Below are 16,465 nucleotides of genomic sequence, written 5' to 3' on the forward strand. Positions count from 1 at the left end.
GGAGCATCCAGACCCAGGCAGGGCCAACATCTACCAGTCTGTCATCATCAACAGCTCCAAGGAAATGATGTCATACAGCGACTTCCCCCCTCCAGCTCACCTGCCCAACAACATGCACCACTCCCAGCTGCTGATCTACCTACGACTTTACGCTGAGACCTTTGACCTCTTCAAGCACATCGTCTTCCAGGTCAGAGGGCATGAAGGAAGGAAGATGATGTTTATTCAGTCACATCTTATGTTATGATCCCTTTCAATGGTAAATAATGATTCATTTTGCGGTGCGTGCGTGTCTGCCTGTCTACCTGTGTGTGTCAGACCACTGTGGTGAGTGTGCGACAGAGGCCAGACTTCCCAGTGTCGGGCCAGTGGGAGGTGGAGACAGAGGGGACAGAAGGTCAGAGGGAGACTCAGGTCTTTGATGCTGTGATGGTCTGCACCGGTCACTTTACACAACCACACCTGCCTCTCAATGACTTCCCAGGTAACTGTCAAATCTCTGTCGCTATCATAGTCTCCGGTGACATTGTGTATTTGTGTATTGTTCATTTTATATGCTACTATCACTGGAGATATATAGACTCAAATCCTAATCACATCCTTCTTACATACATACATCATCATGTGTAAATCCCAGTCATAGCCCTCACAACGTATAATTTGAATAATATGCTCGATCATTAATCAATTACCATGATAGAGTATCATTATTTATCATTTGTTTATCTTATCCACCCAGGTATAGAGGAGTTTGAGGGCAGGTACTTGCATAGTTGGGAATATCGCAGTGCTGAGGGGCTGCAGGGGAAGAGGGTGGTGGTGGTCGGGATCGGGAATTCTGGAGGTGACATCGCTGTGGATGCCAGCAGAGTAGCGGAGCAGGTGAGTGGGAAGTCATCTGATTCTTCTGGAAGTATTTCTCTCAGATATTATGTAGGGAAGTATGCAAAACTCCTAGCTATCATGAACAGGAAGAGACTAAGCAATCTCTAGCACCATTCATTCTCTCTGTCGATAATTCTAATGGTAACTGTATCCACTGGCAAATTGGGAAAGAGTGAGGTGATTGCCATCTGAGAGTCAACATCTTTATTGCAGCAGTGCTGTCTCCCAACGGTAATCATCTGTAAGGAGCTATCATCGTTAAGTAACATAGTAAATGCAAAGCATTTAATATTTAAATTCATGCACTTCAAAATGAATTTTGTAACTTTGTCCTAGCAGCATTTAACTGCAATGCACTCCCACATCATATGGGGTCAATTTCATCGTAAAATATTTCCTGTGTTAAATAAACCGAGGTAAAGACAAGTTGGATATTCGACGGATATTCGCCTGCAGTTTTCCTTACGTCCACCAACACCAGTTAGGGACCGTCAACATAGTGACAAATCACATTTTTCAAATTTCAAAAGCTATTTAACCATTACTCCTAAAACTTTAAAAACTGGTTCTAGCTAACCCGATGGCATAGACACACATTGCACACATTTATTTTCTGTCGATTTGCATCTCGCACTATTTTAAATTATTTATTTAAATTTTTGAATTTCAATAGCTCATTGGTCATATGACCTACTGAACTCAAACAAGGTTCAGAATGTCCATTTACTACCCTTCTATATTGTACACCCTTTAGTTTGTCCATTTTCATCTTACACGTTTTTACATGAATTTTTCAAAATGTAAAATTTCAATAGCTCCTTGGTCATGTGACCTACTGACTTCAAACATGGTGCAGAATGTACCCTTCTATATTGCACACTCTTGTTCGTGTACTGTAAAATCACGCGGTTTCACATACATTTTTCATAGTTTTAAATTTCAATAGCTCCTTGGTCATGTCAATTACACACCTCTGAAGCGTGCAGTGGATATACACCCATATTGCATAACCTTTAGTTATGTCTCTTCTATATTGTTGTACATTAATATTAGTTTGACAATTAGGGGGTTCAGTCCAGTGTTGTGTTTACCCTTTTCTTTAATATTTATCTATAATAATTGGTAGTTCTAAGTACTTATTTTCCCTGTTTATTTTTCCACAGTATTTATTAACAGCAGTACACAATAGAAGAGAGACAGATAATATCTCCTTTCGTCGTTAATATCAACCATAAAGGAAAAGGGCAAAGTACGAGAGTCATGCTATTAATTGTCCAAAGCAGGGATGGAGTGAGCTAGTGAGGTAGGCTGCAGTGGGTTTGCTGGTCAATACATATACTGAACATGTAACCACAGTAATGGTGGCCAGTATATCAATGAATAAAAATGTAATATTGACAAATTAAACAAAAATTGTAGACCTTTAATCTTTTCCAACATGTCAACAGACACTTAACTTCAAATAAGTATGAAACATTTCACCGTGTTAACTTTCTCTTTATCCCTGGTTGATGTACATTCAGAGCCTCTTCAGTATGGATGGGGTATAGCATACATTTTCAACAACAAAGACAGCACTTCCAGGTTGTGTTCTTTACTCTGTTGAACTATTTTGTCTTCATTCCTAGTTACAGCGCATGGAACCACCGTTGGCATGCAAAACATTCTATCAAAACAAAACAAAGCGTAACACGTTATAAATAATATCAATGTAGTATGACGAATTAGCCATCCATTGTGTTATATCATAAATTGTCTTACATGCCGTCACTGTTGTCAAAAGATTCTAAACATGTTAAATAAAGTTACTAACCCAGTCAGTCTTTGGGCCACATCCAGGTTATTTATCAGTGGCACACATGAAGCAGTCGTTGGCTTTGTTGACCTCTGAAATCATAGGCATGAATTGAACATATGGCTGTCCCACACAACTACATACAAATAAAGAATTTACATTTACTTTGAATTAAATGTCATTACATACCAGACATTTTTGTATATCCTCAGCCATTATTTTTCGCAGTTGCTCCATGTGTTTTTGAAGGTTCCATATCAATTTGGGAGGGGATGTTGGGGAAGTTCTGTGCAACTTCCTTGGCCATCTACACCAAAAAATAAAATACAGTTTTTGACCTAATTGTCACATAACAGCTAACCATTCATTATTGAAAATATAACTATCAAACCTGCATTACAAAGACCCTGCAGCTGAAGGTGTCCTGCTGCATGGTGTGAGTTATTTCCCCTCCATTCCACTTTATGTCCATCCAGTCATCTTTTCCATGGCAGTATCTTCTCATTTTGAAGTATTCTCTTTTTTATGTAAACATAATGGAATTCTGATTAGTAATAGGCAAATGAATACACAAGCCACATTTGTATGCTGTTTTCCTTATCACTATAATTTAGTAGTAGAGGTAATTTCCTTTATGCCCCATTATTTATTTATTTATATATATATATATATATATATATATACACACACACACACACACAGCTTAAATTATAGGCACTGAACCATTTACAGGACAATAATAAAAGTAGCATATAGGATCCAACCCTATCACAGAGTGAATAAATGTAGAGCGTTTGTAGACTTTAAGAAAAAAATATGAAGTGACAGTTTCATCAGTACGTGCTTAAACAAAGTCATATCACAAAGATCACAGATGACAGTGCCCACCAAATCTATGACAATAGAGAATGAATTGTAAGCACCAAAGTGTGTTTGTCAAAGTAATATCTGAAAATGTCAGTTGTGGAACACAATACTTCTATTTGCAATAGCAATTTATGATATATGCAGTTCAGGAATATTCCATGTACCAACACTACATGTAGGACGGACAGAAGACATTCCCACATACAGTATTTTTTTTTTTTTTTTTTCACCTTTATTCATCCAGGTAAGCCAGTTGAGAACAAGTTCTCATTTACAACTGTGACCTGGCCAAAATAAAGCAAAGCAGTGTGACACAAACAACAACACAGAGTTACACATGGAATAAACAAACGTACAGTCAATAACACAATAGAAAAGTCTATATACAGTGTGTGCAAATGAGGTAAGATTAGGGAGGTAAGGCAATAAATAGGCCGTAGTGGCAAAATAATAATTACAATTTTGCAAATAAACACTGGCGTGATAGATGTGCAGCAGATGAATGTACAAGTAGAGCTACTGGAGTGCAAAGGAGCAGAAAAATATATAAAGTAAATAACAATATGGGGATGAGGTAGTTGGATGGGCTATTTACAGATGGGCTATGTACAGGTGCAATGATCTGTAAGCTGCTCTGATAGATGATGCTTAAAGCTAGAGAGGGAGATATGAGTCTCCAGCTTCAGTGAGTTTTGCAATTTGTTCCAGTCATTGGCAGCAGAGAACTGGAAGGAAAAGCGGCCAAAGGAGGAATTGGTTTTGGGGGTGACCAGTGAAATATACCTGCTGGAGCGAGTGCTACGGGTGGGTGCTGCTATGGTGACCAGTGAGCTGAGTTAAGGCGGGGCTTTACTTAGCAAAGACTTATAGATGACCTGGAGCCAGTGGGTTTGGCGACGAATATGAAGCGAGGGCCAGCCAACGAGAGCATACAGGTCGCAGTGGTGGGTAGTATATGGGGCTTTGGTGACGAAACGGATGGCACTGTGATAGACTGCATCCAATTTGCTGAGTAGGGTATTGGAAGCTATTTTGTAAATGACATCGCCGATGTCGAGGATTGGTAGGATAGTCAGTTTTACAAGGGTATGTTTGGCAGCATAAGTGAAGGAGGCTTTGTTGCGAAATAGGAAGCAGATTCTAGATTTACTTTCAGATTGGAGATGGTTAATATGAGTCTGGAAGGAGAGTTTACAGTCCAACCAGACACCTAGGTATTTGTAGTTGTCCACATATTCTAGGTCAGAACCGTCCAGAGTAGTGATGCTAGGCTGGCGGCCAGGTGCAGGCAGCGATCAGTTGAAGCGCATGCATTTAGTTTTACTTGAAGTAAACTAAGTATACAGAATGGTGTTGTCTGCGTAGAAGTGGATCAGAGAATCACCAGCCGCAAGAGCGACATCATTGATGTATACAGAGAAAAGAGTCAACCTGAGAATTGAACCCTTTGGCACCCCCATAGAGACTGCCAGAAGTTGGTGAACCAGGCGAGGCAGTCATTTGAGAAACCAAGGCTGTTGAGTCTGCCGATAAGTTCGTAACTTCCCTGAAAGGTTGCATATCGCGGGGGCTATTCGATGCTAATGCAGTACACCACAGGACGTCTTTGTGCTGGTCAAGGGCAGTCAGGTCTGGAGTGAACCAGACCTGACTATCTAAACATTTTGAACACGGCATGCTTATTTAAGATGGTGAGGAAAGCACTTTTAAAGAATAACCAGGCATCCTCTACTGACGGAATGGTCAATATCTTTCCAGGATACCCGGGCCAGGTCGATTTAGAAAGGCCTGCTCACTGAAGTGTTTTAGGGAGAGTTTGACTATGATGAGGGGTGGTCGTTTGACTGTGGACCCATTACGGACGCAGACAATGAGGCAGTGATCGCTGAGATCCTGGTTGAAGACAGCAGACGTGTATTTAGATGACAGGTTGGTCTATGAGGGTGCCTGAGTTTATGGATTTGGAGTTGTACCTGGTAGGTTCCATGATAATTTGGGTGAGATTGAGGGCATCTAGCTTAGATTGTAGGACGGCCGGGGTGTTAAGCATATCCAAGTTTAGGTCACCTAACAGTACAAACTCTGAAGATAAATGGGGGGCAATTAATTCACATATGGTGTCCAGGGTGCCGCTGAGGGGGGTCTGTATCAAGTGGGAACAGTGAGAGACTTATTTCTGGAAAGGTGGATTTTTAAAAGTAGAAGCTCAAACTGTTTGGGCACAGAACTGGATAGCATGACAGAACTCTGCAGGCTGTCTCTGCAGTAGATTGCAACTCCACCCCCTTTGGCAGTTCTGTTTTGGGGAAAAATGTGTACACATACATAGAGGCATTTTTCAGCTATGATTTTACCACTCAGAATCCAGAATAGATATGACAATGTGGCCAACACAGGACGTAATACACCCTTACAACAATCTACTTTTTGATCTTCTTGAATTCTTATCTGGTAAACTGCTACTGTGTGTCAAGAAAAGAGCCCCAATTAGGGGTTAGTGTACTCCAGTAAAAAAGGGCTGGTTTAGATGAAAAACTATTGCCCTGTGTCCCCGTTCATAGGGGCATGAGTGACTCGTCACTGGTAGAATTGAGTTGGCACTTTATTGGCCAAAACACCCACAGACACACAAGGTTGAGGTTACTCATGGACAGTAAATAGTATGTTTTTTTGTTTTTTTTGCATTGATGCATTTTGTCTTCTAACTATCCAAGAATAGGATCCAAAGTGTTAGGAAATATTTGTTCCCATAAATACAAAGGAGGATGTCTCTCCTCATACCTCTGGCACTTTAGTCAGACTACCAGACTGTGCACCACAGAGCCAATCAGGAGAGAATACATACAGGTCAAGGGGTGTGTGTCTGTGCCTTTTGGATTACTCTCTTTACAGAGAGTAAAGAGGTTCAAGTCAAGGTTCAAGTCAAGAGCTACCCTTCCCCTTTCAGTCTGCTCTGCGCATGTCTGAAAGTGACAGAGCCAGCAGCCAAGAGTTTTTCACAGTATGTCATAAAAAATGATTACATCTATGAATGTATGTAAAATGCTAATATGTATTAGATCCAGTACAATGGAATAACTAAGACCTGAATTTGAATCTAGCGTGTTCCGATTCCTCCTTCTCTTTCTGTCCAGCAGGGTCAACCAAAAACACTTGGCCTGATGGTTCATGCAGATACTGGGGAAGCAATATAGAAATGTATTGATCCCTTAAATGATTTTACTATTAAATGACCCATATCACAACCCTCATACATCTTCACAAAAATGTACCTAAATTAATTTTGGGAAAAGGATTTTACTCACAAAAGACGTAGGAATTTATTTTTAGAAATAGTAGGCCGTGCATCAAATAATTATATTCATCAGAAAATCCAACCCTCAAATGCACTATTGCATTTTGTACGTTGTCTGCAGGTGGCTTGTTGTGAATGCACTCAAATATCAAGTCATTATCAGGTTATGTAAACTGCGTTCTAATACTCAACGTAGAAGGATTTATCTTAATGTACAGTATATGAAAGTGATGCAATGAAAAGGATTCTTTCACCTTATCAAGCTCACTCTGACTGACAAATCTGTGCCTATTACTGTGATTAAAAAGAGCATATGAAACATTGTTTTCATGAGGCCTACCTGTGCGCCTTCCTTTAAGCACCTCTGTTTGAACACCTCTCCTGCGCTTGATCCATACCACATACAGCCATTTGTGGATCTTTTCAGTGTCCATGTAAAAGATAGTTTTGCGAGGCTGGAACATTTGTTAACTTAAAACTTCTTATGGCTGCAATCCCGTTAACGGGATCGATATGACAACAGCCAATGAAAGTGCAGGGCGCCAAATTCAAACAACAAATCTCATAATTAAAATTCCTCAAACATGTATCTTATACCATTTTAAAGGTAATCTTGGTGTTAATCCCACCAAAGTGTCCGATTTCAAATAGGCTTTTCAGCAAAAGCACCACAAACAATTATGTTAGGTCACCACAAACTCACAGAAAAATTCAGCCATTTTTCCAGCCAAAGAGAGGAGTCACAAAAAGCACAAATAGAGATAAAAGTAATCACTAACCTTTGATCTTCATCAGATGACACTCATAGGACTTCATGTTACACAATACATATATGTCTTGTTCGATTAAGTTCACATTTATATCCAAAAACCTCAGTTTACATTGGCGCCATGATCAGAAATGCCTCCAAAATATCCGGAGAAATTGCAGAGCCACGTCAAATAACAGAAATACTCATCATAAACTTTGATGAAAGATACATGTTTTACATAGAATTAAAGATACACTTGTTCTTAATGCAACCGCTGTGTCAGATTTCAAAAAGCTTTACGGCAAAACACAATATTCAATCATCTGAGAACAGCGTTCAGCCACAAAAGCAAGCCATACAGTTACCCGCCAAATTGTGCAGTCAACAAAACTCATAAAAAGCATTATAAATCTTCACATACATTTGCTGATCTTCGTCGGAATGCACTCCCAGGACTCCCACTTCCACAAGAAATGTTTTTTTTTCGGTAATGTCCATCATTTATGTCCAAATAGCTATTTTTGTAGCGTGTTTGGTAAACAAATCCAACGTCAGGGAAGCACGTTCACTAAAACCTGACGAAATGTCCAAAAGTTCCGTAACAGTCCGTAGAAACATGTCAAACGATGTATTGCATCAATCTTTAGAATGTTTTTAACATAAATCTTGAATAACGTTCCAACCGGAGAATTACATTTTCAGATGAGCGATGGAACAGAGCTCCCTCTCATGTGAACGTGCATGGTCAAAGAATGGTCAGGTCATGGCAGACCTGACTAATTCCCCTCTCATTCGGCCCCCCTTCACAGTAGAGGCATCAGACAAGGTTCTACAGACTGTTGACATCTAGTGGAAGCCGTAGGAAGTGCAAACTCATCCATATCTCGCTGTGATTTCAATAGGATCTTGGTTGAAAATCGACCAGCCTCAGAATTTCCACTTCCTGTTTGGATTTTTTCTCAGATTTTTGCCTGCCATATGAGTTCTGTTATACTCAGACATAATTCAAACAGTTTTAGAAACTTCAGAGTGTTTTCTATCCAATATTAATAATAATATGCATGTATTAGCAACTATGACTGAGGAGCAGGCCTGGGCACCTCTGTGCACCTACTCAATCCTGCGCCTGAAGCCATAAGAAGTAAAAAAATATATATATATAAATAAATAAAAATGTTTAACACCCATGTGAAATGAAGGCCTGCAAAGCTTACAAATTTTAGTCTAATAGCATGATATGAAAGTAGACAAACATCAGAGTGAGCGATATGAAGGTATAGTCAGTGGACATTCTGAACCTTGTTTGACCAAGGAGCTATTGAAATTTTACATTTTGAAAAATTCATGTAAAATCTTGTGAGATGAAAATGGACTAACTAAAGGGTGTGCAATGTGTAGACCCACTGAGTGGACATTCTGAACCGTCTTTGAAGTCACTAGGTCACATGACCAAGGAGCTATTGAAATTCTAAATTTTGAAGAATTAATGTAAAATCTTGTGAGATGAAAATTGACAAACTAAAGATTGTGCAATATAGAAGGGTAGTCAGTGGACATTCTGGACCTTGTTTGAGTCAAGTAGGTCACATGACCAATGAGCTATTGAAATTCGAATGTAAAAAAAGTTTGTACTTTGTTTACGCTCCCTAACTAATTCAACCAGGAATACAAAATGCTGCTCACATTTCCACAAGTTTATTAGCTTAGGAAAGTGAATTAATGTCCAAATCGTGAAAATAAGACCTGTGCAATGTTGTGCGCAATTTTTTCCAACATAATGACACTTATTTGGAGTCTGTGGCTCAAGTGGTTTGTAGGCTATTGAGGTTTGAAAGCGCGAATATCCAACTTGAAACTGTCTTTACCTCAGCCTGTTAGCTGATGTATTCAACGGATATTCGCGCTTTCAAACCTCAATAGCGCTCAAACCACTTGAGCCACAGACTCCAAATGTGTCATTATTTTGGAAAAAATGCGCACAACATTGCACAGGTCTTATCTTTACGATTTGGACATTAATTCACTTTCTAAGCTAACAGACATTTAAAGTTTAGTACGGATAGTCCTCCTACGTCTTTCCCTCTTTGTAAGTTTGTTCATTTTAACCCGGGATCGAAACCCACTATGGATTTTTCCCCCAATAGCTAGAAGGGGGAGACAAGGGAAGCATTTGAACAACAGTACTATCAGAAAGTATTCATGCCCCTTGACTTATCCCACATTTTTTGGGTGTTACAGCCTAAATTCAAAATGGATTAAATATGTTTTTTTCTCACCAATCTACACACAATACCCCATAATGACAAAGGGAACCATGTTTACAATTTCTCTCTGCACATTTATTGAAAATGAAATACAGGAACATCTCATTTACATAAGTATTCACATCCCTGAGTCAATACTTTGTAGAAGCACCTTTGGAGGCGAATACAGCTATGTCTTTCTGGTTAAGTCTCTAAGAGCTTTCCACACCTGGATTGTGTGACATTTATTATTTAAAACATTATTCAAGCTCTGTCGAATTGATTGTTGATCATTACTAGACAACCATTTCCAGGTCTTGACATAGATTTTCAAGTAGATTTAAGTCAAAGCTGTAACTCTGCAATTTAGGAACCTTCACTGTTTTCTTGGTAAGCAACTCCAGTGTATATTTGGCCTTGTGTTTTAGGTTATTGTTGTGCTGAAAGGTGAATTCATCTCCCAGGGTTGTGTGGAAAGCAGACCGAACTAGGTTTTTCTCTAGAATTTTGACTCTGCTTAGCTCCATTGCATTTCTGCTTCATCCTGAAAAACTCCCCAGTCCTTAACTATTACAAGCATACCCATAACATGATGCAGCCACCACTATGCTTGAAAATATGGAGAATGGTACTTAGCATTGGATTTGCCCCAAACATAACACTTGTATTCAGGACAAAAAGTGAATTGCCTTGCCACATGTTTTGCATTATTACTTTAGTGCCTTGTTGCAAACAGGATGCATGTTTTGGAATATTTTTATTTTGTACAGGCTTCCTTTAAATTCTGTCAATTAGGTTAGTATTGTGGAGTAACAATGTTGTTTTCTCCTATCACAGCCATTTAAACTGTTTTAAATTCAACATTGGCCTCCTGGTGAAATCCCTGTGCGGTTTCTTTGCATTTTACATTTACAATTTAGTCATTTAGCAGACACTCTTATCCAGAGTGACTTACAGTTAGTGCATTCATCTTAAGACGGCTAGGTGGGACAACCACATATCACAGGCATAGAAAGTACATTTTTCCTCAATAATGTGGCTGTCAGTAGAGTCAGAGCTAGAAGGGGTCGAGGTGAGGAGGAGGATTATTTAGCATACTTTTTGAAGAGGTAAGGTTTTGGAAGATGGGTAGGGACTCTGCTGTTCTAGCTTCAGGGGGAGGCTGGTTCCACCATTTGGGGTGCCAGGACAGAGTAGAGCTTGGACTGGGCTGAGCGGAAGCTGCCCTCCCGTAGGGATGGGAGAGCCAAGAGACCAGAGGTGGCAGAACGGAGTGCTCGGGTTGGGGTGTAGGGTTAGAGCAACCTTCCCCTCTTGCTGTTCCATAGGTGAGCTCCATGGTCTTGTAGTGGATGCAAGCTTCAACTGTAAGCCAGTGGAATGTGCAGAGGAGCGGGGTGACATGATAGAACTTGGGAAGGTTTAAAACCAGGCGGGCTGCTGCGTTCTGGATAAGTTACAGGGGTTTGATGGCACAAGCAGGGAGCCCAGCCAACAGCGAGCTGCAGTATTTCAGACGGAAGAGTACAAGTGTCTGGATTAGGACCTGCACCGCTTCCTGTGTGAGGAAAGGTTGTACTCTACGGATATTGTAGAGAATGAACCTGCAGGAGCGGGTCATTGCTTTTGATGTTTGCAGAGAACGATAGGGTCACACCAAGATTCTTTGCACTATGGAAGGGCGACACTGTGGAGTTTTCAACCATGATGGAGAGATCTTTGAGTAGGAGGGCCTTTGCTGGGAGGAAGAGCAGTTCAGTCTTGTTGAGGATGAGGTGGTGGGCCGACATCCAAGTTGAGATATCTGCCAGCCACGGAGAGATGCGTGTTAACACCTGGGTGCCAGAAGGGGGGAAGGAAAAAGTAGTTAAGTGTCATCCACATAGCAATGATAGGAGATACCATGACGGAGCCGAGTGACTTGGTGTGTAGAGAGAAGAGGAGAGGGCCTAGAACCGAGCCCTGGAGGACACCAGTAGTGAGTGTATGTGGTGCAGACGTAGATCCTCTCCACGTCACCTGGTAGGAGCGACCTGCTAGGTAGGATGCAATCCAAGAGTGTGCACAGCCCTGAGAGGGTGGAGAGGAGGATCTAATAGTTCATGGTGTCAAAGGCAGCGGATAGATCTTGGAGGATGAGAACAGAGGAGAGTCAGCTTTGGCATTGCGTAGAGCCTCTGTGTGACAGAGAAGAACAGTCTTGGTTGAGTGAACCGTCTTGAAGCCTGACTGGTTAGGGTCAAGAACGTTGCGAGGCATTGGAAAACCTCTGGTCTTTGTGATTGAATCTGTGGTTGAAATTCACTGCTCGACTGAGGGACCTTACAATTATTGGTATGTGTGGGGTACAAAGATAAGTTAGTCATTCAAAAATCATGTTAAACACTATTATTGCACACACAGTGAGTTCATGCAACTTATGTGACTTGTTAAGCAACTTTTTACTCCTGAACTTATTTAAGCTTGCCATAACAAAGAGATTGAATATTTATTGACTCAGCACATTTCAGCTTTTCATTTTTATTTAATTAGAATTTCCACTTTGACATTATGGGGTATTGTGTGTAGGCCAGTGACAACCCCTCAATTTAATACATTTTAAATTCAGGCTGTAACACAACAAAATGTGGAAAAAGTCAAGGGGTGTGAATACTTTCTGAAGGCACTGTACAGAAATTCATCAGTGGCAATTAACGCAACTCGGATGTTAGTCTATCTACCGAGGTCGTATTGACTTGAGTGTTCTGTTGAAGTTTCTAGAAATGGTTTTATCTATGGAAGGAAATATATTTATTCCTAAATATTAAAATGGAAAACTATTGGGATTCCATAAGTATAGATGGAGTCCTCCATCGGGGTCTTGAGAGGCAGTAGGACAGATTTGGTTAGATTTATTTTGTTACTTGATGGTGCTGAATTTGACTGATCTTCAAAGCGTTTGAGAGGTATTGAGATACATTGTTTAGATAAAGTAAAATATTGTCGGTGTATAATGAAACTAGGCCACCTCTGACAAAGATCATTAACCCTTCCTCTCCTGGTCTACAGGTGTACCTCAGCACACGGAAGGGGGCATGGGTGGTCAGCAGGGTGGGGGCAGGGGGCCTGCCAGGTGACCTGGTGGGCACTTCACGATTGGACAAGCTGCTGCAGAAGCTCTTCCCCTCCTGGATTACCAGGATGATGGAGAAGAATCTGAACCAGAGCTTTGACCACAGACTGTACGGCCTACAGCCAAAACACAGGTATGCTCTATACATATCTGACTGGCTGGCTGACTGGCTGGCTGGCTGACTGATCCATCTATTTCAGGTTCTTTGCCCAGATCCCGGTGGTGAATGATGACCTGCCTGGTCGAATCATCTCTGGTCGTGTTCTGATCAAACCTAACATCAGGGAGATCAGAGGCTCCAGTGTGGCGTTTGAGGACGGCAGCGTTGTGGACAAGGTGAACACACACACACACACACACACTCTCTCTCCTCCCTTCTCACCTCCCCTTTACCCTACTCTACCTCTCCTTTCTAGGTGGATGTTGTGGTGTTTGCCACCGGCTACAACTATGACTTTCCCTTCCTGCCTTCGGGTCTGCTGGCTAATAGCAGTCACCGCCTGTCTCTGTACCGTAATGTGTTCCCCCCTGGGCTGGCCCGGCCCAGTCTGGCTGTAGTGGGCTTCATCTGTAACCTGGGAGCCATCAACCCTCTGGCTGAGATGCAGGCCCGCTGGGCCACCCGGGTCTTTAAAGGTAAAAACTAACTAACTCATTAACTCCCCTTTTCCTGAATTGTCCAGCTCTGTGTCTGAAGTTGTTGGGTAGATTAGTGTATTTGAATGCGAGTGATTGAAGCTTTGAGGTTGTTGTCATTATTAATGTGTGATTACATAATTTCTTGCTCCAGGGTTACTAACTCTGCCCTCTGAAGAAGCCATGCTGCAGGATATAAAGAGAGACACCAGTACCTTGCAAAACAGGTGGGACAACAACCATGCGTTATTACACTCACATCATTATTTTGCTAATAGGTAACAAACTATTCACCTGTGTGCGTCTCCCTCTCCCTCCAGGTTTGCCTGTTTGGAGCGTCACCCTCTCCAGGTGGACCATATCCCCTACCTGGACTCCATGGCAGAGGAGTTAGGAGTTCGACCCAACCTCCTAGGGCTGCTGCTGAGGGAGCCTGGTGTGGGGCTTCGTGTGCTGCTGGGGCCCTGCACTCCGTACCAGTACCGTCTGAGAGGGCCAGGGCAGTGGGACGGGGCCCGACAGGCTATCCTCACCCAGTGGGAGCGAGTAGCCCAGCCATTCAGGACCAGGATGGCTGCACAACCAGAGAGCAGAACCAGAGCTTCCTGTAGTCTGAGACTGACATTGACCCTGTCTGGCGCTGTTCTCCTACTAACCCTCTATACTAGACACAGTCTCTCATCACTCCTCTCACATCCCACAGGCCTCCTCTATAAGATGTACAGTCCATCTGAGACCATGTGGGGGTGGAAATGAACACTATGGGCCTATTGCAACCACTGTTGGCCACTATTTTATCTCCAGGTGATCTCTTGTTAAACCATCAATACACATTAACATCACCCGTACAGCTGATCTCAATTGCTTCCAAAATTTGCTGCTCCCAAAAAGCAGAGCTACGTGTGAGGTTGGTGTTAAGTTAGTCCTGTTTTCTCCCAACATGTTCTACAGGGTATTTTCTTTGGTAGAAATAAAACCTGGTAATCGAGCAAACTAAGGGGTGATTTAACTATTTGATAATCATTCAGTACAACGACAATAGTCATTTCTTGTTTAAGACAGCAATTATACTGTGGCAATATAGGTTATATGAAGGGAAAACTCATGTTGGTGCACTCATTACTTATTCATTTACAAATTATGTAATTCATGAATTATAACTTGTGTAATTAAGTATGGCTAAAATATCCCTGAACTGTCCACATCTGAAATGTGTAACAAAATCAAGCCAATCATGATTAAGTTAATATAATCTGTATTAAATTATAGTCTAATCAAGGTTTTTCAGATGACAAAAATTTAGTTATATTGGTATGTTTATATGAATACTGTATTCTTTAGGGCTTTAAGAGTTATTCAGTGAACTCAAATTACGTTTTTGTAATTTTAGTGCTCACATTTATTTTTATCGTGGTTAATCGAATTGTCTAAAAGCGTACAAAATACACTGAAAACAGTCTATACAGCTAAAAACAACAATGCAATGTCAAAACAAGTTGACATTGAGGTTAAAGAAAGTGTGCTTTATCAATCTACCCGATTTTGCTAACCGTTACTTTGGACAAAATCAAGACATCAATATTCTTATAATGCTTTTTTGTATAAAACATCTTAAATGACAGCTTAATTTGAGCAAATTCTGAATTTTCCATTAATCGTGATTAATCACAGGAATACTTTCGATTAACTCAATTACATGTTTTTTTAGTTTGGCAGCCCTAATATTTTTACAATATGCATTTTACATTATTTACCAGCCTTCCGATTTGGAATGTTCCTTATAGTTCGATATTTCATTGGGGTCGGAAGTAGATAGCCAAGATGCAGATGTTTGGTATCAGACTTGTTTGACATGGTAACAACATGAGATCAACTGATCTGTGGGTTTTTGGTTGAAAGCAAGTTTGTCTTAACACTTAGGTGCATGTAATTTCCCGTTAGTAGCATCAAGTGCTAACATACAACTGAGTGTTAAGTTCTGCCTGTTGGTTGCAATGGGCCCATAAGAGCAGGGGGTACTAAGTGTGTGAAAGACAACTACTGTAGACTAATACCATTGTGCTGCCTTATTAGAGAAAATGTACAAGAGAATGCAATAAAGCAAGGCTATCAAACCCTGTTTCTGGAGAGCTGCCCTCGTATGTTTTCGCTCCAACCCCAGTTGTAACTAACCTGATGCTGTGTTCACGACCAAGTGGGAAGGTGGTAATATTTACCACAAACAACTGGGAAGAATCCAATTGAATGGCCCTCCAACTGGTAATTAGTAGTGGGAAACTTGTCTCATCACTGTGCTCTGAGTTTCCCACTTGCACCTCTGACATCACTGTCAACAAAAAGACTACAAGCCTGGCGGCATCTTCAGCAGTTGTTGTTCATGGTAAGAACTAAATACAAATTGTTGATACAAAATTCATTCTGTTATGTCTTTTGATTTAGAAAGTGAAAGCAGCTCTGGATATACTTTTTATGGGCAGAAACTGACTGAGCAAAACAATCACAAGCCTTCTAAAGACGTCCATGTTTGTGTATTTCCCAGTTCAAAATGTAAATGTACCCAACTCATATTTAAGACTTCACAACTGGTAATTACCACCTTCCCACTTGATTATAAAAGCAGCATGGTTCAGTTTATCAACCAGCTAATTAAATCTGGTGTGCTACATTAAAAGTTGTAGTGAAAACCTACAGGATGGTAGCTCTCCATGAACAGGGATAAGCCCTCCAATAGAGCTTGCCTTGGCCCCTGCAAGTAAAGTAGGCCTGGCAGGAGTTGAAAATAAGTATTTGTCAATGAATGGAGACGATTTTATATGAATATTTTATAATCTATTAAATTGTTTGATTAATACAGTTATTGAAACATATTGATTGGGGTAGT

General features: G+C 40.9%; 1 protein-coding gene across 3 annotated transcripts in view; it reads left to right on the plus strand.

Annotated features, from left to right (window-relative positions):
- LOC139541247 (flavin-containing monooxygenase 5-like) overlaps positions 1-15,703 on the plus strand; it is a 30,163-nt gene extending 14,460 nt beyond the window's left edge. For all 3 annotated transcript variants that reach the window (XM_071345666.1, XM_071345667.1, XM_071345665.1), the window contains exons 3-10: positions 2-190; positions 319-484; positions 740-882; positions 12,885-13,081; positions 13,149-13,284; positions 13,365-13,584; positions 13,739-13,811; positions 13,905-15,703. In XM_071345666.1, the coding sequence (XP_071201767.1) occupies positions 2-190; positions 319-484; positions 740-882; positions 12,885-13,081; positions 13,149-13,284; positions 13,365-13,584; positions 13,739-13,811; positions 13,905-14,340 (1,560 nt within the window). In that variant the 3' untranslated portion in view covers positions 14,341-15,703. The remainder of the gene's footprint in view (position 1; positions 191-318; positions 485-739; positions 883-12,884; positions 13,082-13,148; positions 13,285-13,364; positions 13,585-13,738; positions 13,812-13,904) is intronic.
- Positions 15,704-16,465: the final 762 nt, after the last annotated feature.

The sequence above is a fragment of the Salvelinus alpinus genome, chromosome 16 (assembly GCF_045679555.1).
Source record: "Salvelinus alpinus chromosome 16, SLU_Salpinus.1, whole genome shotgun sequence".
Lineage (NCBI taxonomy): Eukaryota > Metazoa > Chordata > Actinopteri > Salmoniformes > Salmonidae > Salvelinus > Salvelinus alpinus.